Source organism: Anolis carolinensis, chromosome 2, assembly GCF_035594765.1.
Source record: "Anolis carolinensis isolate JA03-04 chromosome 2, rAnoCar3.1.pri, whole genome shotgun sequence".
In the NCBI taxonomy this organism is placed as follows: domain Eukaryota; kingdom Metazoa; phylum Chordata; class Lepidosauria; order Squamata; family Dactyloidae; genus Anolis; species Anolis carolinensis.
Window position 1 is genome coordinate 178,665,627 of NC_085842.1, and position 24,393 is coordinate 178,690,019.

Sequence of the window (24,393 nt, forward strand, 5' to 3'; positions counted from 1 at the left end):
AACTGCATGGAGCGCCCTTACCTTCCCGCCGGAGCGGTACCTATTGATCTACTCACATTGGCATGTTTTCGAACTGCTAGGTTGGCAGGAGCTGGAGCTAACAGCGGCTGCTCACGCCACTCCCGGGATTTGAACCTGGGACCTTTTGGTCTGCAAGTTCAGCAGCTCAGCGCTTTAACACACTGCGCCACCACCAGGGGCCCCAATAGTTACTGTTAACCAGACTGAAATAGTTACTGTTACTGTTAATAGTTACTGTTAACCAGACTGAAATAGTCATCTTATACAGCTGATTGAGATCCCCCACATCAAATTGGGGTGGTTAACTCATTTTCATGTCATTTTTGTGTATTTGAATTGGGCAGAAAAATGGGAAGATGACTTTGTGAGATTGAATGCCTTGGATGGCAAAAATATATATTTTGCTGATAGTGGTTATTTACTCAGGGAAGGGAGCACATGCCGCTTGATAGTCTGCCACATACTGCAAGATGCTCGGTTATATGCACACACGTTATATTTGAATGTGAGTCGTGTCAACGTTTGTGTCTCCCAGCAGGACAAATTGAGGCAACCTCTGGGGGCCCTGCGAAGCCCCCCTGTTGGTTGTGGGGGGCTAAGCTTGGGCCCCCGCAGTGAGATCCCTGGCTGTGCTGACTGTGAGGCAGTCATGGGGGGTGCCGGCCCCCATGTCCACGATTGGGGATCAGAACGGATAGAGCCCTGTGGCATCAGGTCAGTCCAGCTTGCTGTTCCTTATCCTGCAAGAACTGAAAAAATGGAAACAGGGAGGGAGGGAGGGAGTCGGAAGAGAAGCCAAGGTTCCTGCCTAACATTAAGATCTCCTTGTCCTCTGTCTCCTCAAAGCTGCAGTACACGGCAAAGTCCCCAGGTGACATGTGAAGCTCGGATCCCCTCAGCAGAGACCACCCCAGCTGCAGGAGGTGAGTGAATGGGTAGGGTTCCTTTTTTCGGGAGCAGGGTGCCCAAATGGATGCGCCTCTGAGAAGAAAGAGGTGGTCCAAGCCTTGAACCTTTTCACCATGGACAATTTCATACTTTGACTGTTGTGGCTACATCCAGTCGAGTTCCAGTATTTGTCACTTGGGCTGGATATGCAATATATGGTCAGTGTAAACAAAACTGCATTGAACTGCATTACAGTAGAGTCTCACTTATCCAACATAAACGGGCCGGCAATACGTAGGATAAGCGAATATGTTGGATAATAAGGAGAGATTAAGGAGAAGCCTATTAGGCATCAAATTAGGTTATGACTTTACAAATTAAGCACCAAAACAGCATGTTATACAACAAATTGACAGAAAAAGTAGTTCAATAGGCAGTAATGCTACATAGTAATTACTGTATTTACGAATTTAGCACCAAAATATTATGATTTATTGAAAACATTGACTACAAAAATGTGTTGGATAATCCAGAATGTTGGATAAGTGAGACTCTACTGCATATGGGTTTACACTGATCATATACTACATTTCTGAATTGCATTACATGGACTTGTTCAGCTCTCTGGCAAGAATTTTCTGAGTATTCCTCCATAAATTTCAAATCCCAGGATACCATGGCAGTTAAAGTGGAATCGTAGTGTTATGACTGTGTAGTGTGACTGAGGGCCCTTCCACCCAGCCATATAACCCAGAATATCAAGGCAGAAAATCCCACAATATCTGCTTTGAACTGGGTTATCTAAGTCCACGCTGCCATATATTCCAGTTCAAAGCATAGCTGGTGGGGACAAAGGAGAGGGGCTTCTTGGTGGTCGCTCCCTGACTCTGGAATGCCCTTCCCAGAGAGATCAGAAAAGCTCAACAGCAGTACGTGTGAAAAAGATCTTGGAGTCCTCGCGGACAACAAGTTAAATATGAGCCTACAATGTGATGTGGCTGCTAAAAAAGCCAACGGGATTCTGGCCTGCATCAATAGGGGTATAGCATCTAGATCCAGGGAAGTCATGCTCCCCCTCTATTCTGCCTTGGTCAGACCACACCTGAAATACTGTGTCCAATTTTGGGCACCGCAGTTGAAGGGAGATGTTGACAAGCTGGAAAGCGTCCAGAGGAGGGCAACTAAAACGATCAAAGGTCTGGAGAACAAGCCCTATGAGGAGCGGCTTAAAGAAATGGGCATGTTTAGCCTGCAGAAGAGAAGGCTGAGAGGAGACATGATAGCCATGTACAAATACGTGAAGGGAAGTCATAGGAAGGAGGGAGCAAGCTTGTTTTCTGCTGCCTTGCAGACTAGGACACGGAACAATGGCTTCAAACTACAGAAAAGGAGATTCAACCTGAACATCAGGAAGAACTTCCTCACTGTGAGGGCTGTTCGACAGTGGAACTCTCTGCCCCGGACTGTGGTGGAGGCTCCTTCCTTGGAGGCTTTTAAGTAGAGGCTGGATGGCCATCTGTCAAGGGTGCTTTGAATGTGATTTCCTGCTTCTTGGCAGGAGGTTGGACTGGATGGCCCATGAGGTCTCTTCCAACTCTACTATTCTATGATTCTATGATTCCTACACTAGCCTCTTTCCGCAAGGATCTGAAAACTTAGTGGTTCCTGCAGATTTTTGAGCAGGATTAGTCCAAGGCCCCTCCGGGTTGTTAACTTGGACCCCGCTCAGCACTTTACCCACTTACCGGCCCTATGATATTCTGTTGCACTTATCTTGCCTAACACTTTATAGTTGGCCTTACCCACTCTGAAGCCCTGGTCATCATATCTGGCCCCGTTGATGGAGCATTTTGTAACTTTAAAAATTGTGGTTTTGAATTGTACGTTCTTGTTTTGTTTATTATTTTTTATAATGTTTAATTTGTTGCATGGTTTCTTTGCTATGTTGGAAACCGCCCTGAGTCCTCTCGAGGAGATAGAGCGGTATATAAATAAAATTTTATTATTGTTTATTATAAAGCAGATATTGTGGGTTATCCTCCCTTGATATTCTGGGTTATATGGATGTGTGGAAGGGCCCTGTGCCTCCAGTTGGCAGTGATTTTTTAACTTCCACTCAGCAAAGGTAAAAATTATAACAGTACTGATCGATTGCTGCCCAAGTCCAGAGGGAGGCAAAGAATAGCCCATCTCTCTTCATGGCCCTATAAATTGTCAATTGACCCTTCCTTTGGGCTCACTATCCCTTGTTTTGTGGTTAGATTGAATGTGACAGCGAGTAATGTTTTAAGAAGAATATTCTATCTTGTGTTGTCCAAAATGGGGCAAAGTCCTCTTGGCCAAGGTGAAAATGGTGAGATACAGAAAGGAGTCGGGGGGGGGGGGGAGTCAGGGGGGGGATTAAGTGTGAGAGTCTGTGAATGGAAAAATCAGGGTGCATCTGTACTATTGAATTAATGTAATTATTTTAGAGTCATAGAATATGAAAGAACCCCATCCAGGCTTATTCTGTGCCAGTGCAGTATTGGGCAAATACAGTATATGCATCCATTCATTTCTACTAATGGGAAAACCTATTTTCTTCCCAGTTAAACTGTCTTACAAATAACACTTGCCCATGGAAAATGAAAATCATTTGAAGTAAAAGGTGCTTTTATTTTCCTCTCTCCTTGGGCCTTTCCATACTTCCCTTTATCCCAGGACCTGATCCCAGATTATCTGCTTTAAACTGGAATATATGAGTCCACACTGCCAGATAACCTGGGATAAACAGATAATCTGGCATCAGATCCTGAGATATAGGGGTAGCGTGGAAGACCTCATTGAGATCATATACAGGTAATATTTATACAGCCAAATGTGTGTGGGTAGATTAGGAAAAGTCATACTAGGATTTAATTTTGCTGCGTGTTCCAAAATATACCATTACTTTTTTTTTAGCCCAAGTAGATGAAATGGGCTACAGTTCTAAAACTATGGGCCCTTCCACACAGCCATATAACCCAGAATATCAAGGCAGATAATCCACAATATCTGCTTTGAACTGGATTATCTGAGTCCACACTGCCATATAATCAAGTTCAATGGAGTACAGCTGTGTGGAAGGGGCCTATGAGTGTATTGTATATATAGCAGATTCTGTTTCAGTGGTTTGTTCTTGCTCTCCTGTGATATCTGTATCCCCCTAGTATTACTGTCAGATTTGCAAACTTTCCCCCTGAAACACATGCATGGAGAGGCCAGCAGGCCTTGAGCTGGTACTGAACGTGAAAAGTGGGTTCTTGCACAATTAAAAATAGAATAAATCATAAGAAGCCCAACTACACATTGTTTGAAAACCTTCCTCTGATGCAGTAGAGCCTGGCCGTCTTTTTCATCAAGGAGAACTCTCATGTCTTGGAAAGAACTACTCCAGGTTGTTAAAAATCAAAATATTTACATTTCATTAGTTTAACTTCCTTCACATTCTCAGATATGCCAATAGATCAGGTGTATCTGGTGAGGAAATTACATAAAGTGGGTAGCTTTGGGCCTTCTGTTTGATTTCATGTAACCCTTAGACTAGTTTTAAAAGCTCGCTACAAGATACAAGATCTTGCTTCTGGCAAGAACAATCTGATCCACTGGCAGAGTGGAAATGTGGGGATACAAAGTGGCCCGACTCGCTTTTCACCCTACTCTTACCCACTCCTCATTTCAGATTTGACCTCTGCCATTGTATAGCACCAACTAGATTAAACATGAGGGCTATAAACTTGAGAGAAAAACCATATCATCCTATGTCTAGTTTTAGTCGTCTCTGTTATTCCTGAGGAAGGAGGAAAATATCCTTTAAGCTTTGTAAGGTCTCACCTAAGATACCGGATTTTGTCTGCAATCCTACACCCATTCCACTGGGAGTAAGCTCTATTGAGCTCAATGAGACTTACTTCTGAGTAGAAGAAATGTATAGGATTGTTAAAAATCATAATATACCTTTTACCAATGTATCCAATTCTGTTTTGCAGTCAATGGGTATCTTGGCTCCTGCAACTGCCCCAAGCAGACGATTCCAGAAAATTAGTCCTTCTAAATGTATGAATGGCTAGTTTATAACGAGTTTATGGCCTTGCATTCCATAGCAGTGCCTCATCTTGGCTAGAGCTGAAATGGGTATTTGAAATTCACTGAAATTTCCAATTTCACCATTTAAGTGTGCATTTTGAATGTGACATTTTGCCTCGATTGAAATGGTTTAGATATGCTGGCATCTTTTTGGTGCTTTTGGCAGGCATTTATTTGTTTGTTTACATATCTCTACCCACTTACACCACTCTCACATAGCTACTCAGCCTCTCATGACGTACATCAATAATACAATATAAACCAATTTAAAATCTTATAATCTTCCAGCTATCAAGTACTAAACCCCCGACATGCCATTATCAAATTCTCTTCAGTACTAAATGCCATTACATATCATTTATCAAATACAGTCTGATACTAAATACTATTGCTTGCTAACCATCAGATACTAAATTCCATTGCTTATGAGCTATTAAATACTATTAAATACTGAAAAAATATGGTTGCATGTCAGTTATTAAATCCATTACATGTCACCTGTCAAATATCCTAGGAACTCAAATGCAGATAATATCAAATATTGGGAAAATATTTGACAAATGATTGTATCTGGAGAATATTTGACATACCAATTTGGAAGAGATTTTTTATGGCAGAAAAATCACCCTCCTTTTGGCTCTAACGGGTACTGTCTTGCTGCCTGTCATTCATGGACAAAGATAGCTCTCTCTTTTTTCCTTCCACCTTGCAGTGAATGTCGTAGTAGTGGTAGACGGGAACTGCATCCTCCAATACACCCATCGTCAATCACCTTGCTCCTGCCTTTCCGATGGGGAGCCTCTCTTGCCCCGACACCCTCCACCAACTTATGGGGCTGTGCCCCCCAGCCCCACTATCCCCCGAGGACCAGCTTGTGGGCAAGAAGCCGGACCGCCCCCGTCCCGCAGGACTCGTGGACTCAGTGTCCGCTGTTGCACCAAAGCCTGCCTGGGGGACGAAGAGGAACACACTGACCGGCATCTCCATCGAGGGCCACCTTGCAGCCGTCTCACCCCAGTGCCCTTGCCCCGCAGCCCCTCCGGGCCATGGTTTGGAGTGGGATCACTCAGCGGGGGGCGGCCAGGAGCTCGTGTTGTGAAGATCTGGGACCGGCAGCGATGCCCTTTGCTGGAGGAAGGGGATATCATCGCCAAGGTGAACGGAGCTGATGTCCGAGACTTGAGTCCTGGAGAAGTGGAGAGTGTCTTGCAGGAGCACACGCGGACCGGTGACGTGATCCTTCTGGTGGAGAGGAAAGGTGAGTGACAAGAGCAGGTATGCAGGACCAGCCCCAGTGAGGTTAAAACACTTCTGAAACTCATTCACCCCTTTCCTTCCTTATTATGTTTTGCCCTAACATGCTTCATAATGAGCAAGAGTTGACCAAGGTAGTTTTCTTTCTTGGATTTTACCTATCAGTAACTTGTGACTTAAGGAGACTTAAGGTGAAGTGTGTTAAAGCACTGAGCTGCTGAACTTGCAGACCAAAAGATTGCAGGTTCAAATCCTGGGAGCGGAGTGAGCGCCCGCTGTTAGCTCCAGCTTCTGCCAACCTAGCAGTTCGAAAACATGCCAATGTGAGTAGATCAATAGGTACCGCTCCGGCGGGAAGGTAACGGCGCTCCATGCAGTCATGCCGGCCACATGACCTTGGAGGTGTCTACAGACAACGCCGGCTCTTCGGCTTAGAAATGGAGATGAGCACCAACCCCCAGAGTCGGACACAACTGGACTTAATGTCAGGGGAAACCTTTACCTTTACTTTAACTTGTGACAACTAACAGGAATGTTAAAAACCATGCAACCGTCATCTACCAATGTCTGTCATTTCTTTTGCTTCCTCTCATTTACAACTGTACTTATGCCCTGGGCAGCTAGTCTGCAGATACTGAGTCATATCTCCTAAATGCAGCAAATGCCAGCCAGTGAGCTGCCAACGTACCTTTCTGCACCTCCTCCAGATACAAAGTCAGTGACTCCCTTAGTCCCTCAGCCATCCATTAAGCTGAAGCAGGCACCCCAGGAATCTTGGCAGACAATATGAGGCTGTTTTCTGTTTTGCCTTTATGGAGAGGTCAGGCCTTCCACAAATAAGAAACAAGGTCATTGCTTGGGGAAGAGTTTTCTGCATAGAAAATACTGCAGATTAATAAAATAATTCAATGAAATGATGCAGTTAAACTAGCTAAACTAGTGTAGTCAGTTCACAAAACGGCTACAGTCACAGGATGATAGTGATGATGATGATGACTGAAGGAACTGATTTAGTGTCTGCTGTGGGACACCTACCTCTCCAAACTTGCCTGGGGGCCCTTCCAGACAGGCCCTATATCTCAGGTTCTGATCCCAGGTTTTCTGCTTTAAACTGGATTATATGAGTCTGCACTGCCAGATAATCTGAGATAAACAGAAAATCTGTGATCAGATCCTAGGATATAGGGCCTGTTTTGAAGAGCCCTGGGACCGGACAGTGCCAGTTCTTGCCTGTGATGAGAACAACAGAGTATGGACAAGTGAACATTCTCACCAAAGATGAGAACAACTGAGAATATATTACTTTCCCAAGGTAAGCCCATGAGCTTCAATAGCTGGACAGGATCTCCAAAAATTTCATCTGATGCTCAGCTTGTGGGGACAGGAGAGAAGCCTCCCCTGGGCAACATCTATGTGGGAGGTCAATTCTCTCACACCAGAAGCAACTTGCAGTATGTTCTCAAGTCGCTTCTGGCATGATTAAAAAAAATATGATGCTCAAAACACCATGCTGGCTCTCCTTGCCCATCCTTTCAATAAAATGTTGGTCTTGTAAAGACTTTCGCAATCTGAGGTGGTGTTCAGATGTTTTAGACTGCAGCCTGTGTCATCTCAGATGACATTGCTGGCTGGAGATGATGGGGATTATTTTGTGACTAGATGAATTTTAGACCAACGCATCTGGAGGGCACTAAGTTGGTGAGGGCTAGCTTAGCATTTTGTTCAGAGCAGACTGCAGTCAAATGTAGCTTGTTACCTGTCATATACTGCCAAGTCTGTGATGCTGGTTACATGTCAGCTGCCAGATACTGTCAAATGCTGACTGGTACTCCAAGCCTGACAGCTCCTGAAAAGATCACTGGATGATGAGTGCTGATGTGGAATATCAAATATTCATCAAGCATACGCTCAGGCAGAAGGCAATGCTCTGAACAGGCAAGATACAGCAGCATCCGTGCCAAAGGAAGTCTGGTCTATCTGTGGGAGGGAAGAATGACAGAACAAAAAAAAATCAGAAATTAAAATGCTATGTGTCCAATAAAACAACATATTTTCTAAACAAACACATCACAAGTATGCAAAGGTGGGTGGTATGAACAAGCAGGAAATATGTGGAGGATAGATTTGGTACTAAGGCCTCTTCCACACAGCGGAATAAATTCCCACATTTTCTGCTTTGAACCGGAATATATGGCAATGTGGACACAGATAACCCAGTTCAAAGCAGATACAGTGTTCCCTCATTATCGCTGGGGTTAGGTTCCAGGACTACCTGCAATTAGTGAAAATCCACGTAGGAATACTATATACATTTTAATGTTTATACATTATTTCCGGTGGCGAAGTGCGTTAAAGCGCTGAGCTGCTGAACTTGCAGGTTCAAATCCTGGGAGCGGCTTGAGCACCCGCTGTTAGCTCCTGCCAACCTAACAATTCGAAAACATGCCAATGTGAGTAGATCAATAGGTACCGCTCCAGCGGGAAGGTAAGGGCGCTCCATGCAGTCATGCCAGCCACATGACCTTGGAGGTGTCTACGGACAATGCCGGCTCTTCGGCTTAGAAATGGAGATGAGCACCAACCCCCAGAGTCAGACATGACTGGACTTAACATCAGGGGAAACCTTTACCTTTACCTTTTACACTATTTTAAGTCTTTATCAACCAATCGTTGATAAACCAAGCCTCCTTCTCCTCCTGTTGTCGCTTGGGCTCCTTTTCTCTCCCTTTGGCTTCTCCTTCCTCCCTTCCTTAGGCTGTAAATTGTAATTTTTTATGATTTATAATAGTCTTTTAGAATTGATTGAAAAACCGCAAAACAGCAAATCCGCGAAAAATGAACCGCAAAGTAGTGAGGGAACACTGTATTGTGGAATTTTCTGCCTTGATAATCTGGGTTATCAAGAAGGGAAGGGCTCTAAGAATATGCAGACTGGTAGTTCTGCAGATATGGACATGGGTCTAAATACCTTAAAGGCACAAGATCCCATCTGATCTTGTAAGCAAAGTAGTGGCCACCCATGCCCTGCAGGCTATATTTTAGAGAAAGAAACTGGAAAACCCACCTCTGAATATTCCTTGCCGAAGAAAACCCTGTGAAATTCATGCCGCCATAAATCGACAGACAACTTAACCACACATACACACATATGCAGGAATCAATTGCCTAAACATCCTGAAGCCACCAGATTTATGGCAGCATGAATCTTGGAAGCTGAATGAGCCAGTTTGTACTTGGAAAGGAAGCCATTAGGGCAGTGGTTCTCAACATGTGGGTCCCTAGGTGTTTTGGCCTCCAACTCCCAGAAATCTCAGCCAGTTTATCAGCTGTTGGGATTTCTGGGCGTTGAAGGCCAAAACATCTGGGGACCCATAGGTTGAGAACCACTGTATTAGGGGATACTAGGTGTGGTAGACTAGGTGCTATGTATTTCAGAGGAGGTCAATGGCGAAACACCTCTGAGTATTCATGGACTCTTGTGGAATTTTCCTGCCTCATCAAATTAAATAATTTGGCTGGATTTGCTTACTATACCGCTTGATTTGGGTAAATGAGGGGTACCATTTGTGTCACATCTCAAGTAGAAAATATCCTGAACCCGGCCCTGTTCCATAGAGCACTGCTTCTTAAACAATGGGTCCCAGCCCTGAATGGAGTCACCTCAACCTAATTTTGGTGCTGAGAAAAATATTGTCCACAGTAAAAGGTTTCTGAACCTAGTGGCTCTTTTAGACATTTACACAAATCTTTTAGCAATAAGTGGATTCCTAAAAAAATGCTTCACTGTACTTCAAAAAAGTAAAATCGCCCAATTTAGCAATTCTTGCAAATGCTGGTTTATTATCAGTAAATGTTTGCTTTTTATACTTATTGTATATAACTATTTATCTGAGGTCACATAAAAAATTTACAGGCAGAAAGGATTAATGAGTGGGAAATGTTTATCATAGAATCATAGAATCGTAGAGTTGGAAGAGACCTCACGGGCCATCCAGTCCAACCCCCTGCAAGAAGCAGGAAAATCTCATTCAAATTACCCCTGACAGATGGCCATCCAGCCTCTGATTAAAAGCCTCCAAAGAAGGAGCCTTAACCACAGTCCGGGGAAGAGAGTTCCACTGCCGAACAGCCCTCACAGTGAGGAAGTTCTTCCTGATGTTCAGTTGGAATCTCCTGAACATTGAAGCCATTGTTCTGCGTCCTATTCTACAGGGCAGCAGAAAACAAGCTTGCTCCCTCCTCCCTATGACTTCCCCTCACATATTTGTATATGGCTATCATGTCTCCTCTCAGCCTTCTCTTCTGCAGGCTAAACATGCCCAGCTCTTTAAGCCGCTCCTCATAGGGCTTGTTCTCCAGACCCTTGATCATTTTAGTTGCCCTCCTCTGGACGCTTTCCAGCTTGTCAACATCTCCCTTCAATTGCGGTGCCCAGAATTGGACACAGTATTCCAGGTGTGGTCTGACCAAGGCAGAATAGAGGGGTAGCATGACTTCCCTGGATCTAGATGCTTTTTTTGCTGCCGCATCACATTGTAGGCTCATATCTAACTTGTTGTCCACTAGGACTCAAAGATCTTTTTCACACGTACTGCTGTCGAGCCAGGCGTCCCCCATTCTGTATCTTTGCATTCTATTTTTTCTGCCGAAGTGAAGTATCTTGCATTTGTCCCTGTTGAACTTCATAGAGAACACCAGAGAGGTTTGGTAGCTTTGTGAGCTCTGGAGAGGAGATCAGCTTATTACAACTTATAATAATAATAATAATAATAATAATAATAATAATAATAATAATAATAATAATAATAATAATAAAAACTTTATTTATACCCCGCCACCATCTCCCCAATGGGGACTCGGGGCGGCTTACATGGGGCCACGCCCAAAACAATACAATGTAAACAGCATATAAAAGAACAGCACACCACAATACAGTAAACAATACAGTAAATAATATATAATAACTTACTTCTAATACTTCCACTCTCTTCTTGTCCTTACAGGTCATCACTCCAGGAGACATACCCAGGAAAATTGCACATTTCCACGGGAAAACTTCTTGCCTGATTCCTCTCACAATAAGAGAGTTTCCCGGGATGCTCCTAACCCCTGGGGAGGTCCCTCAGGAGACACTTTAGCTGTGACCAGTTTTGTGGGTCCCGAGCCCCGTGATGTACTTGTGTGTCCTGCACATTGTTCCCAGAGACCAAGGAGGCCCCGGCCAGCAGGAGGTGCTGGGGACCCCATAGGAAGTGTGGATGGTCCCCGAGAAGAGTACGGATGCAGCAGCAGCACAGCCATAGCAACAGATGGAGGTGGAATTAGCAAAGGAGGTGAGGATGTGTTGAAGGCCCATACGAGAAGTGAAGGGAACAATCTGTGTCCGGCTCAGCAGCAGTTCTAGGTTTTGCACAGTGATGTGCTTTGAAAAGATTTCTTATGTTTGCTTAGCATGCCTTAAAGTATAGTTTGTTGCCATAACTGATTTTATACAGGTTTTAAAAACTGGTTTTGGTTTGTGTCTACTGCAAAACCCTGTCTTATGCAATAGCTTAAAAGCAGTTTTCTGAAACTCTAAAATAATTTAAAGTAGCCAATTGATTGTAATGTGGCACCTAAAAAGTCAATGTGATTCTAGGCTGCATCAGTAGGAGTTTGGTGTCCATACTGAGGGAAGTAAAAGTACCACTCTATTCTGCTTTGGTCAGACTTCACTTGGAAGACTTGTGTCCAGTTCTAGGCATCACAATTTGAGAACAACATGGAAAAGCCGAAAAGTGTCCAAAGAAGGGCAATCAAAATGGTAAAAAGATTTGGACGCCAAGCCCTGTGAGCAGCACCTTAGGGAGATGAGCATGCTTAGCTTGAAAAGGAGATTTTTTTTCGTGTCAGGAGCAACTTGAGAAGCAAGTCGCTTCTGGTGTTAGAAATTGGCCATCTGCAAGAACGTTGCCCAGAGGATGCCTGGATGTTTTACCATCCTGTGGGAGGCTTGTTTTATGTCGCTGCATGGGAAGCTGGAGCTGACCTACGGGAGCTCATCCTGCTCCCCGGTTTTGAACTGGCGACCTTTCAGTCAGCAGTCAAGGGTTTAACCCATTGTGCCACCGGAACTCTGAAAAAGAGAATGATAACAGAAGACATGATGGTTATCTTTAAATATTTAAAAGGATGTCATATTGAGGCGGGAGCTAGGTTGTTTTCTGCTGTTGTAAAGATTAAGGACCTCATCACATGGAGGCCCTTAAGCTGGGGAGCAGTGAGGGAATCCGTCGGGCAGCAGGGAAGTCCCTGAGTCCCTATGGGTGAGAAGGGCGGGGTAGAAATGATGCAAATAAATAATAAATAAACAGTTGTCCCCCTATCATGCTTTCTCCATCACATAGTGGAAACCATTGCTGCCCAGCTTCCCCCGCTCTGTCCCCGACTTAATGAGAACACGTGTAGCCTCCTGTGTTCTCAGGGCTCTGTCCTATGATGCTGCCAGGACAGATCCCCGCCAGAAGTAGCCCTGTGTCATGTGATGGGCTCTGCAGGCTCTGTCCTGGCTTTGTCCTGGCAGCATCATAGGACAGGGCAAAAGGCCCATGTGATGAGGTCATAAGATGCAGTACAATGGATTCCAACTTCAGGAAAAGGATTTCACCTAAAGATTAGGAAAAACATCTCATGGTAAGAGCTGTTACACTGCTGAATATGCTGCTTGAGAGTGTGGTGGGGATCCCCTCTAGAGATTTTTAAACAGAGACTAGATGGTCATCTGTCATAAGCACTTTGTTTACATATTCCTGCATGATAGGAAGGTGGACTAGATGAGCCTTGTGGTCTCTTCCAATTCTGCAATTCTACGATTCTTTTAAAAAGAGTCATAAATGAAAAATAAGCTCTGTGTAATCCTTCTTTACTTCAGATCTCTGCTTGAGCAAAAGGTTTTGATTTCTATTTAAATCATCCTGAAAGCTAATACTGAGCAAGCATGTTGAGCTTCCCTGGAAAGAAAATTCTGTAAAGAGGGGGGCACTACTGAAAAAGCCTGGTTTCTTTGTAGCATCAAGAGAACCATTATATTGGCTTATGTGAGTGTTTCGGGTTGTATGGTCATGTTCCAGCAGCATTCTCTTCTGATGTTTTCCTTGCACCTGTTCCTGGCATCTTCAGATGTTCTGTTGGCAGTGAAGCATGTGGAGTGTATATGTACCTGTGGAATGTCCAGGGTGGGAAAAAGAACCCTTGTGTGTTTAAAGCAAGTTTGAATGTTGCAGTTAGCAAGCTTGAATAGCATTGAGTAGCCATGAAGCTGCAATCAGTGGGGGTATCTGCATAGAGGTTAGCTTAGTCTTTATTGGCTACCTCTGGAGTTCTCCTGTTTCTGAGTGGTGTTGTTTATTTACTGATTCTGGTGACTTTTAATACTAGTAACCAGATTTTGTTCATTTTCATGGTTTCCTCCTTTCTGTTGAAATTGTTCACATGCTTGTGGACAACTATTATGTTGCTGCCCCAGGATAGCAATAGATATCCTTATCAACATCAGAGGCGACTGATCATGGTTTAAACCCGTCTCTGTTGTTTTACGCTTTCCCATCCCTGTCCTTTTCTACCATGTGAATAAATCACCGCACAGTGCAACATCCAGTCCATTTTCTACTTCTGAAGACTTGAAATGACTTTTATTTTTACCCTTTTCTGGCATTTGTGGACCCCTCTGAGAGTCTGGTGATTACTGTGAACTTTCTCCATAGAAATTTGCCTTATTACACCCACTGGCAAAGTCATACACTCTCAGCTCCAGAAAACCCCATGGTAGGGGTGCCATAAATCAGAAACAACTTGGAAGGCACACAACAAGTGTAGCAACTAAAACAACAACTAGGCATTGGGCAACTTAAAGACTAGTGAATTGATTATGACATGTTCATCCACAAATATTTACATCATAATAAATAGTTTTCTTCTTAAAGTTCCCAAAGGTTTTTTGCTGCTCTAGCTGATTTAACATCCATCCCCAGTGAACCCTGGGAACTGCAGCTCTTGGATGGGGGGAGTAGAATAAGGATAACAAAGCACTGTTTTGTTGTTGTTTATTCATTCAGTTGCTTCCGACTCTTCACAACCTCATAGATCAACCGCCAGAGCTCCCTGTCAGCAGTGGCCACCCCATCTCTTTCAAGGTCATGCCAGTCAATTCAAGGATAACATCCATCCATCTTGCTCTTGGTCAGCCTCTCTTCCTTTTTCCTTCCATTTTTCCCAGCATCAGTGTCTTCCCCAAGCTTTCCTGTCTTCTCATTATGTAGCCAAAGTATTTCATCCTTTCCTCTAATATCCTTCCCTCCAGTGAGCAGCCGGGCATTATTTCCTGGAGTATGGACTGGTTGGATCTTCTTGCGGTCCAAGGCACTCTCGGACTTTCCCTCCAACACCACAATTCAAAAGCGTCTATCTTCCTTCGCTCAGCCTTCCTTATAGTCCAGCTTTCGCATCCATAGGTTACTACGGGGAATACCATTGCTTTGATTATGCGGACCTTCATTGCCAGTATGATGTTTCTGCTCTTCACTATTTTATCGAGATTGGTCTTTGCTCTCCTCCCAAGAAGTAAACATCTTCTGATTTCCTGGCTGCAGTCTGTGTCTGCAGTAATCTTTACACCTAGAAATACAAAGTCTTCCTCTGCCTCCATGTTTTCTCCCTCTATTTGCTAGTTATCAATCAGCCTGGTTGCCATAAGCTTGGTTTTCTTGATGTTTAACCCCAACCCAGCTTTTGCACTTTCTTCTTTCACCTTGATTATAAGGCTCCTCAGCTCCTCCTCACTTTCAGCCATCAGGGTGGTATCATCTGCATATCTATGGTTGCTAAAGTTCCTTCCAGCAATTTTAACTACAGCCTTGGATTTGTTGCATGATGTGTTCTGCATACAGGTTGACTAAATAGGGTGAGAGTATACAGCCCTGCCGTACTCTTTTCCAATCTTGAACCAGTCGTTGTTCCGTGGTCTGTTCTTACTGTGGCTACTTGGTCTTTATACAGATTTCTCAGGAGACAGACAAGGTGACTTGGTATCCCCATACCACCAAGAACTTGCCACAATATATTGTGATCCACACAGTCAAAGGCTTTAAAATAGTCAATAAAACAGAAATAGATGTTTTTCTGAAACTCCCTACCTTCCTCCATTATCCAGCGGATATTGGCAATTGGGTATCTCGTTCCTCTGTCATTTCTAAACCCAGTAACTCTCGCTCCATGTATTGCTAGAGTCTTCCTTGCAGGATCTTGAGCATTACCTTACTGGCATGTGAAATAAGTGCCACTGTACAAAAGTTTGAGCATTCTTTAGTGTTTCCCTTTTTTGGTATGGGGATATAACTTGATTTTTTCCAATCTGATGGCCATTCTTGTGTTTTCCATACTTGCTGGTATATGACATGCATCACCTTGACAGCATCATCTTTCAAGATTTTAAACAGTTCAGCTGGGATCCTGTCGGCTCCTGCTGCCTTGTTATTAGCAATGCTTCTTAAGATCCATTCAACCTCACTCCTCAGGATGCCTGATTCTAATTCACTCACCACACCATCAAAGCTATCCTTGATATGATTATCTTTCCTATACAGATCTTCTGTATAGTCTCGCCAGTTTTTCTTGATCTCTTCAGCTTCTGTTAGGTTCTTGCCATCTTTGTTTTTGTCATGCCCATTTTTGCCTGAAATTTACCTTTGATGCTTCTAATTTTCTGGAAGAGGCCTCTTGTCCTTCCTATTCTATTGTCTTCTTCCACTTCCATGCATTTTTTTTTTAAAAAAAATAGTTCCTTAGCTCTTCTGGCTAACCTCTGGAATTGTGCATTTAATTGGGCGTATCTTCCCCATCACTGTTTCCTTTTGCTTTCCTTCTTTCTTGAGCTACTTCCAGTGTCTCAGAAGACAATAACAACAACAACAACAACAACAACTTTATTCTTATATAAGGGACTCGGGGCGGCTTACCAAACCCAGTAATGCAGCAATGAATTAATACCTAAAAACATATAAAAATCATAAAAGCATAAACTCAACAACAGCCAATAGCCAATACTGGGTGCAATGAGTGTGTTCAAAAATTGGAGGGAAGGCAATAAATTATACATGTGCAATATATTGCAAGGTCACTAATAAGATGTGCCAGTAATAAAATGCAGTGGCTGGGTATAGGTGGAGTCCTATAGGAGTCCATCAAATTGTGCCAAAAGCACATTGAAAGAAACTGTTTTTCACATCTTTCCGGAATGTGGCGAAGGTAGGCCACATTCTCTGAGGGAGTTCCAGAGCTGGTGGGCCACCACCGAGAAAGCCCTCTTCCTCGCCCCCACCATCCGTTTTTGGGGACAGCGGCGGGAGCAAGAGAAAGTCCTCCCCAACAGATCTTAAAGTTTGCACTGGTTTGTAGTAGAAAATGCGATCACAAAGATAGGCTGGACCCAAACTGTTTAAGGCTTTATAGGTGACTAGCTGTGCCCGGCCACGCGTTGCTGTGGCTTGTCTGGTGGTGTTGGTGAGAAATTGTTGAGGTAGTGGTGGTATTGAATGTCTGTTGTATGGTTGTCTTTATGTTTAGTATGCACACTGAAGTGGATTATATGGCAGTGTGGAGTCAAGATAATCCAGTTCAAAGCAGATAATATAAGATTCTAAATGGGTTATATAGCTGTGTGGAAGGGCCTTGAGTCTATACTGCCATATAATCCAGTGCAAATTAGATAATCTGTGGAAGAGGCCTAAGTGAGGCCTAACTGTGCCTGTCCCCTGGACTGAGTAGGTTGCTAGGAGACCAAGTGGGCGGAGCTTAGCCTTCAAACTGGCAGCAGTCGGATAAAAACTATTATTCCTTTCCCTGTAATTAGGACTTTATTTTTCTTTTCTTTTTGTTGTATTAACCTAGAGCCATGAATGATGGGTTGTGTTGTCAAATTTCGAGGTTGGGGAGCCTGTAGTTTTGTTGTTTTGTCCGCTGCCCTGATGCCATCACTCTTTTATATATATAGATAACCAGCACCTTGAATTGGGACCGGAAACTTATTGGCAACCAGAGGAGCTGTTTTATAGGGGAGTTGTCCACTCCCTATAATTTGCTCCTGTTTACCTGGCCTCCATCTATTGTAGTAATTGGAGTTTCCAGGACATCTTCAAAGGCAGCCCCATGTAGAGTGCATTGCAGTAATCCAATCTGGAGGTAACTAAGGCATGGACCACCTGTGACTTCAGAGGGAGTGTAACCCCATCAAGCACAGGTTGCCACCCAATACCTCAATTGGCCACATGACTAACCAGGAAGACCTCCGTCTTGTCTGGATTAAGTTTCAGTTTGTTAGCCCTCATCCAGTCAATCACAGCGTCCAGGCACTGGTCCAGGATATGGGGGGGCTTCCTTGGAATCAGGTGGGAAGGAGTAGTAGAGTTGAGTGTCATCTGCGTAGAGATGGCACCCAACTCCAAAACTCCGGATGATCTCACCCAGCAGTTTCATGTAAATGTTAAAAAAACATGGTAGATAGAATGGAATCTTGTGGGACCACACAGATCAAAGGCCAGGGGTCCGAGCAGGTATCTCCCAGCTTCACCAACCGGGTGCAACCCTGCAGGAAGGAATAGAGCCACTGAAAAGCAGCACCCCCAATGCCCATTCCGGGAGCTGCCCCAGAAGACACCATGGTTGATGGTATCGAAAGCCGCTGAGATGTCCAGGAGAACCAACAGGGACACACTCTTTTGTGTGACAACCATCTTGCCTTCTTGCCTTTCTTTTTCTTTGGGACATACTTTGTTGCCCTCTCCTGAACAATGTTGCAAACTTCTGCCCATAGTTCTTCTGGGACTCCACAGATTTATTAAATCTAGTCCCTTAAATCTATTCTTCACCTCCACTGCATATTCACTAGGAATATTAGTGAGATCATATCTAACTGGTCTCTGTGTTTTCCCTAATCTCTTTAGTATGATTCTAAATTTGCAATAAGAAGTTTGTGATCTGAATTACAGTCAGCTCCAGGTCTTGTTTTCACTACCTGGATGGATATCTGCCTTCTTTGGCTGCAAAAGGATGTAGTCAATCTGATTTCGGTGTTGATCATCTCGTGAAGTCCTTATATAAAGCCGTCTTTTAGGTTGTCGGAAGAGAGTGTTTATTATGCTCAGTGAGTTTTCCTAGCAAAATTCTATCAGCCTATGTCCCGCTTCATTTTGTTGTCCCAGACCTGTGATCCCAGTTGTCATTTGACTGCCCACCTTAGCATTCCAGTCTCCTGTAATGAAAATAATGTCTCTTTTTGATATATTATCCAGTAGGTGTTGCAGATCTTCATAGAAGTGATCTACTTCTGCTTCTTTAGCAGCTGTGGTTGGGGCGCATATTTGGATCACTGTGATGTTAAATGGCTTACCTTGAACTCGAATTGAGATCATTCTATCATTTTTTGGACTGTATCCAAGCACTGCTTTAGCGACTTTATTATTAATTATGAAGGCTACTCCATTTCTTCAGTGTTCCTTTTGTCCACAGTAGTAGCAACTTTATCGTTATTTTCAGAACTCCTTGGGAACAGCAGAATCAATTTAACTTTGCAGACTTAATAGGCTCTTTGTTTACTGCCCCTGTATGGGTAGAGTTGGTTTCGGATAATTTGAGGAAGCACTGCACTCTCAAAAAAAATGACTGTTTTTTAACCAGGGAACAGGAAATGTTTGGAATGAAGCTCCCCTGTTGAGAGCAGAGTAGCCAGGAACTCTCCATGTATACACAACAGCAGGACCTGCCCTTCCCGGCTGTGAACAGGTTAAGCCTCAGCCACTCCATCCCCTCCCCTAAAAGTCCTTGGCTTATCAGGCGAAGGGAGAAATTCCTGAGAGCGGGACAGAGAGAGGAGTGGAAAGAAAGAGAGAGAGAGAGAGAGAGAGAGAGAGAGAGAGAGAGCACATAGGGAAGGAAGCCCCTGCTCCCCTTCTAATCCTATTTCCTGGACACTCTCTCCCCTTTCTCCATCCACTCTGAAAATGTTCGAGCAAGTCCAGACCTTTCTGCGCCACATCCAGGACTTCAAGCGTAAATACCCACTTTGCTGACGTTGTGATTTGGGGAGACTACAGGAATACTTGTGGTTTGTTGCACAGGTGGAAGGTGGTTGTTTTGGGGACTGTATGTGGCAGGGAGGTGGCATATTGGCTCACATATTGGTGCAGGGGTGTGTGTGGAGGTTATGTCTCAGCGGTGAGTCACTTGTGCCCTACTTTGGGACAGGAAATTTCTTTGGTTCTTCTAATTTGGGACACCTGATTGGAGGTTGGGGTGAGGCTAAAGCAATGGTGAGGGTAAATGTTGGGAGTGAAGGTGATCCGGTGGCGCAGCCCAGAAATAGGGCAGAATGTAAATCTGGATCTACCTGTTGCTCTCCGCAATCATTTACGTAAATCAACCAGGGGTATTAGTTGCCAATTGTTTAACTGTAACAACAAACAATAAGGCTTCTTTCCAGTTCTTAACTTAAGCTGATGAAATGAAGAAAACCAGGAATGGATTTTTGTGCAAGAGAATTTTGAACTCAGTTTTGGAACTTAAAATAAAAGAGCATCTTGCTGCTTAAGTCTAAGGCCGGGACTGCCCTATATTTGGTGACTGATTTCCTTAGTTTGGGATTGCCCTGTTTGTCCATTCTATTTTTATATCATTTTTTACTCCTTAGCTGTACATAGTCTTTAAGTATATGCCTTCTCAAGCACCTTAATGGGATAATAGTCACTGGTACCTACCTCCTTCCTAATCTGTACCGTACAAAACTATTTGCACTTTTTTGGCCCACTACCCCTTCTAGGAGCCAACCCAGGATTTTATCAAAGCGTACTTATTGTTTATTGGTATATGTGATTTTATTTGTTTATGATTTGTTTTTATTGTTGAGTTTTATATTGCTTGTTGCCTGGGCTTGGCCCCATGCAAGCCACCCCGAGTCCCCTCAGGGAGATGGGGCGAGGTATAAAAATAAAATTATTATTATTATTATTATTATTATTATTATTATTATTATTATTATTATTATTATATCCCAGGATCTGATCCCAGACCACTTCTACACTGTCATATGAAAACCAGATTATCTGCTCTGAACTGGATTACATAGCAGTGAAATTCAGATAATCCAGTTCAAAGCAGATAATGTTGATTATATGCCTTGCTAACCAGTGTAGAAGGGGCCCCAGATTATTTTCTTTGAACCAGATTATACGAGTCTCCATTGCCATATAATATGGGATAAACAGATAATCTTGGATCAGATCCTGAGATATAGGGCAGTGTAGAAGAGACCTAAGTTTATGGGCTCCCCTTCATCTCTACCAGTACTTTGAACATGACTCCAGTTGGTGGATCATGGCATTTAAAAAAACAATATAAAGTGAATCAAGCAAACATAAAGACTATGTTGTCAAAGGCTTTCATGACTGGAATCACTGGGTTACTGTGCGGTTTCCAGACTGTATGGCCATGTTCCAGAGCGGTTGGTGTGAATTCTCTCTCATAAGACGTGGTGTTCCAGGCGGTTGTAAAAATGGTGATCCTGTGGTGTTTTGAAAGTCCTTTTGGCTGTGAGAAATTGTGGGATAGTATCTACATCTCTAGGAGGTCCCAGTGGTGCAGCAGATTAAACCGCTGAGCTGCTGAACTTGCTGACCAAAAGGTCGGCGGTTCAAATCCAGGGAGCAGGGTGAGCTCCCACTGTTAGCCCCAGCTTCTGCCAACCTAACAGTTCGAAAACATGCACATGTGAGTGGATCAATAGGTGCTGCTCTGGCAAGAAGGTAACAGTGCTCCATGCAGTCATGCCAGCCACATGATCTTGGAGATGTCTATGGACAACGCCAGCTCTTCGGCTTAGAAATGGAGATGAGCACCAACCTCCAGAGCCAGACACAACTGGACTTAATGTCAGGGGAAAACCTTTACCTTTACCTTATCTATGTCGCTGCGGTGTAGAAGGAAGGTTAGGGATCACAGTAGATGCACTTTCCTGGTCTGTAGTTTTTCCAGCCCGGAAAACCCACAGGAACCCAAGACTGCCCATGTCAGATATGTGTGACTGGGGGGAATTGCATAAGAGTATAGAAGATATAAAATTACTCTTTGGAGTATTTTTGAATTTTGATGAGAATTAATTGTGCTGGATGGGGCACTCTGAGTTGTATTATAATTTTTTCCAAGCACTGGATGAGAGGAAATAACATTTGTGCTAAAGATATGGGGCAATTCTGAAAGTGAGGCATACATGTGGATTTGGTGAGAAAGTGGTATTGTGTTGTTTTCTGTAATCTGTTCACTGGTAAATTGGTTTTATTTCAATGTGGCTTTTCCCCTCATATAGTAGTATCTTGCTTATCCAACATAAACGACCAGCAGAATGTTGGATAAGCGAAAATGCTGGATAATAAGGAGGGATTAAGGAGAAGCCTATTAAACGTCAAATTACATTATGATTTTACAAATTAAGCACCAAAAGATAATAGTTTCACAACAAGTTTGGCACTTGTTTGGGAGCATGGCTGCACTTGTGTTGTTGTTGCACAAATTGGCCCACTGCACGTTGCTGCCTAGAGAAACAGCTGTGGTTCCGGGTGGGAGGCAGACTGTGTTGGATAATCCAGAATGTTGGATAAGTGAAGGTTGGATAAGCGAGACTTTTAACAATGTCCATTAACAATGCATTCTGGGCTACAAAGGCATTGGAAGGGCCACTTGTGCAGAGGAAATTCATTTCTCAAAGTCTCCTGGGAAATCTCGCTGAGGTTGTAGAAAATAAAATCTAAATCCAAAAGTGGGTAACACTGCCATATGCGTCTACACTGCCATACAATTTAGATCAATGCACTTAATCTGCATTCTGAAACTGCATTATATGGCAGTGTAGATCCAGCCTAAGACAGTGGATGTTACCGGGTGTATATAGATTTCTTTTCTCACTGCCTCATCACACCAGAGCATAGATCCACTTTAAATCCGGTTTCTGCCTCCTGCAGAATTCTGGGGTTTGTAGTTTGGTGAGGCCCAGGACCTGTCTGGCTGACCTGTTCAAAGGCCCCTCCCTAAAGTGGATTTAATGTAGATCCAAACTCTAGTGTGATGAGGTCCTTAATTAAGGATACAGAGGTTTCTTTTTACAAGTGCCCACTATCAATTTGTCTGTGGTTAAGTGGCCGGGTATGTTCCCTCTCCAGTGCCCCACTGAGTTAAATATTCTTGAGGTAAACTGACTCAGACAAATATGCAATCTGCCAGGGCACCTGTGTTATCTGGGAAGGAGAGTTGCATGTTGGAATCCACTGATTTAGCTTTCTTTTGGCTCTCAGTATTTTGTGGGGAGAGGAAAAATCAGCATTGTCCTGTCAAAAACCATGAGTGTATTCGTGGAACTGACTGGAAAGTAGACTGGATGAAATGGGGCACTTGGCTAGTATACTAAAGATACTGCATTAGAGCAGAGCTTTCCAAGCATTTCATGTTTGTGAAACTTGCATCATTTTGCAACACAGTAATTCAGTTTTACCAGCAAACTGGAGCTTAAACCAACTTCTTATAAGAGATGCAGACACACACATAAATTATAATAACAAAATGTATGGGGACACAACATATCTCATGAAAACATTTCGTTTATATTTTTAAAAATATATGATCTAAGATAATAAGATATATTTCCAAGATCTTTGTCATTTCCAGTTTCATTCACATGGCACCCTTCCACACTGCAGCTGACACACTAATGTGTTGTGACACACAGTTTGGAAAACTGCTTTAGAGCCTAGTGATGGGACAGTCTGGTATTGAACAACCTCCAAAGTAGGCCATTTTTGGAACATCTTCGTCTACACAAGCTTGAGGGGGTGCGGTGATATTTAACGTAAGCAAAGCAGAATCTGTCAACTTTGGTTATACACATTAATAGATGCAGGAGGAGATTCCAGAGTGATTGTTAAAGTGCTTGAAAATATATGTGTGATTTTTTTTACCTTAGTCCTTGCTACGAATAGCTTTACTGTGTGAGGAAAATAGCATGTTGCATTTTCTACCTCCAGCACCAAAATGTCTTAGGAATGAACCCCATTCTAGCAGGAAACTTCTTGGGCACATGAAAAAGGCCCAGCAGGGCTTGAAACAAGCTGTGGGGTTAGGTTTGGCCTTTATAAATCAGGACTAGCCCAAGACATGTTGATGGTTGAGGGAAAGGACAAACATTGTTCCCTGTCCAGTTAATGTGGAGACTCCAGCAGGACTGGCAGTTAGTCATACTTTAGGCCAGCAATGACATAGGATGAAAATAGGGCAGCTGCCTTGTTTAGGGGTACAGCTAGATGTAGGGATGGCTAAAGGAGTGGTTAAGGGTAACCACTGTTACTTCTGTCACTTGCTGCTGTCACATTCTGCTTAATGGTAGGGCTGAGACTAGGACGCGGAACAATGGCTTTAAACTACAGGAAAGGAGATTCCACCTGAACATCAGGAAGAACTTCCTTACTGGGAGAGCTGTTTGGCAGTGGAACTCTCTCCCCCGGACTGTGGTGGAGGCTCCTTCTTTGGGGGCTTTTAAGCAGAGGCTGGATGGCCATCTGTCAGGGGTGCTTTGAATGAGATTTTCCTGCTTCTTGCAGGGGGTTGAGACTGGATGGCCCGTGAGGTCTCTTCCAACTCTACGATTCTATGATTCTATGATTCTATTGAGTAGAGCTCCAAAGGAAGGCAGACAGGTGACTCATCTGATATAGCCCAAACTTCATCTCATCCCCATAGGTTCATAGCCTTGCTTTTCCAGCAAAGATGTACAGCAGGGGTCCCCAAACTAAGGCCCGGGGGCCAGATGTGGCCCTCCAAGGTCATTTACCTGGCCCCCGCCCTCATTTATAATATAAAATTTTTATATCAGTTTTAATAATATAATATATTATATATACATATGATATTGATAATATTATCATGTTATGCAATGTAATACTAATAATAATACCATATAATAATATTAATTACATGTTATATATTAGATATAATATTACAGTATAATGGTATAGTTCAATATAGTAATATATAATGCTAATATTGTGCTATGTTAAT

At 43.3% G+C, this 24,393-nt stretch overlaps 1 protein-coding gene across 6 annotated transcripts in view; it reads left to right on the forward strand.

Annotated features, from left to right (window-relative positions):
* The window catches only part of LOC103281359 (membrane-associated guanylate kinase, WW and PDZ domain-containing protein 1), a 45,096-nt gene that overhangs the window by 7,930 nt on the left and 12,773 nt on the right, over nucleotides 1–24,393 (forward strand). For 3 of the 6 annotated variants that reach the window (XM_062971178.1, XM_062971179.1, XM_062971174.1), the window contains exons 2-5: nucleotides 557–735; nucleotides 868–944; nucleotides 5,726–6,271; nucleotides 11,271–11,600. In XM_062971178.1, coding sequence (XP_062827248.1) covers nucleotides 671–735; nucleotides 868–944; nucleotides 5,726–6,271; nucleotides 11,271–11,600 — 1,018 coding nt within the window. In that variant the 5' untranslated portion in view covers nucleotides 557–670. Of the gene's footprint in view, nucleotides 1–556; nucleotides 736–867; nucleotides 945–3,315; nucleotides 4,984–5,725; nucleotides 6,272–11,270; nucleotides 11,601–24,393 lie in introns of those variants that run through there. The other 3 variants (XM_062971177.1, XM_062971175.1, XM_062971176.1) reach the window with 3 other exon arrangements.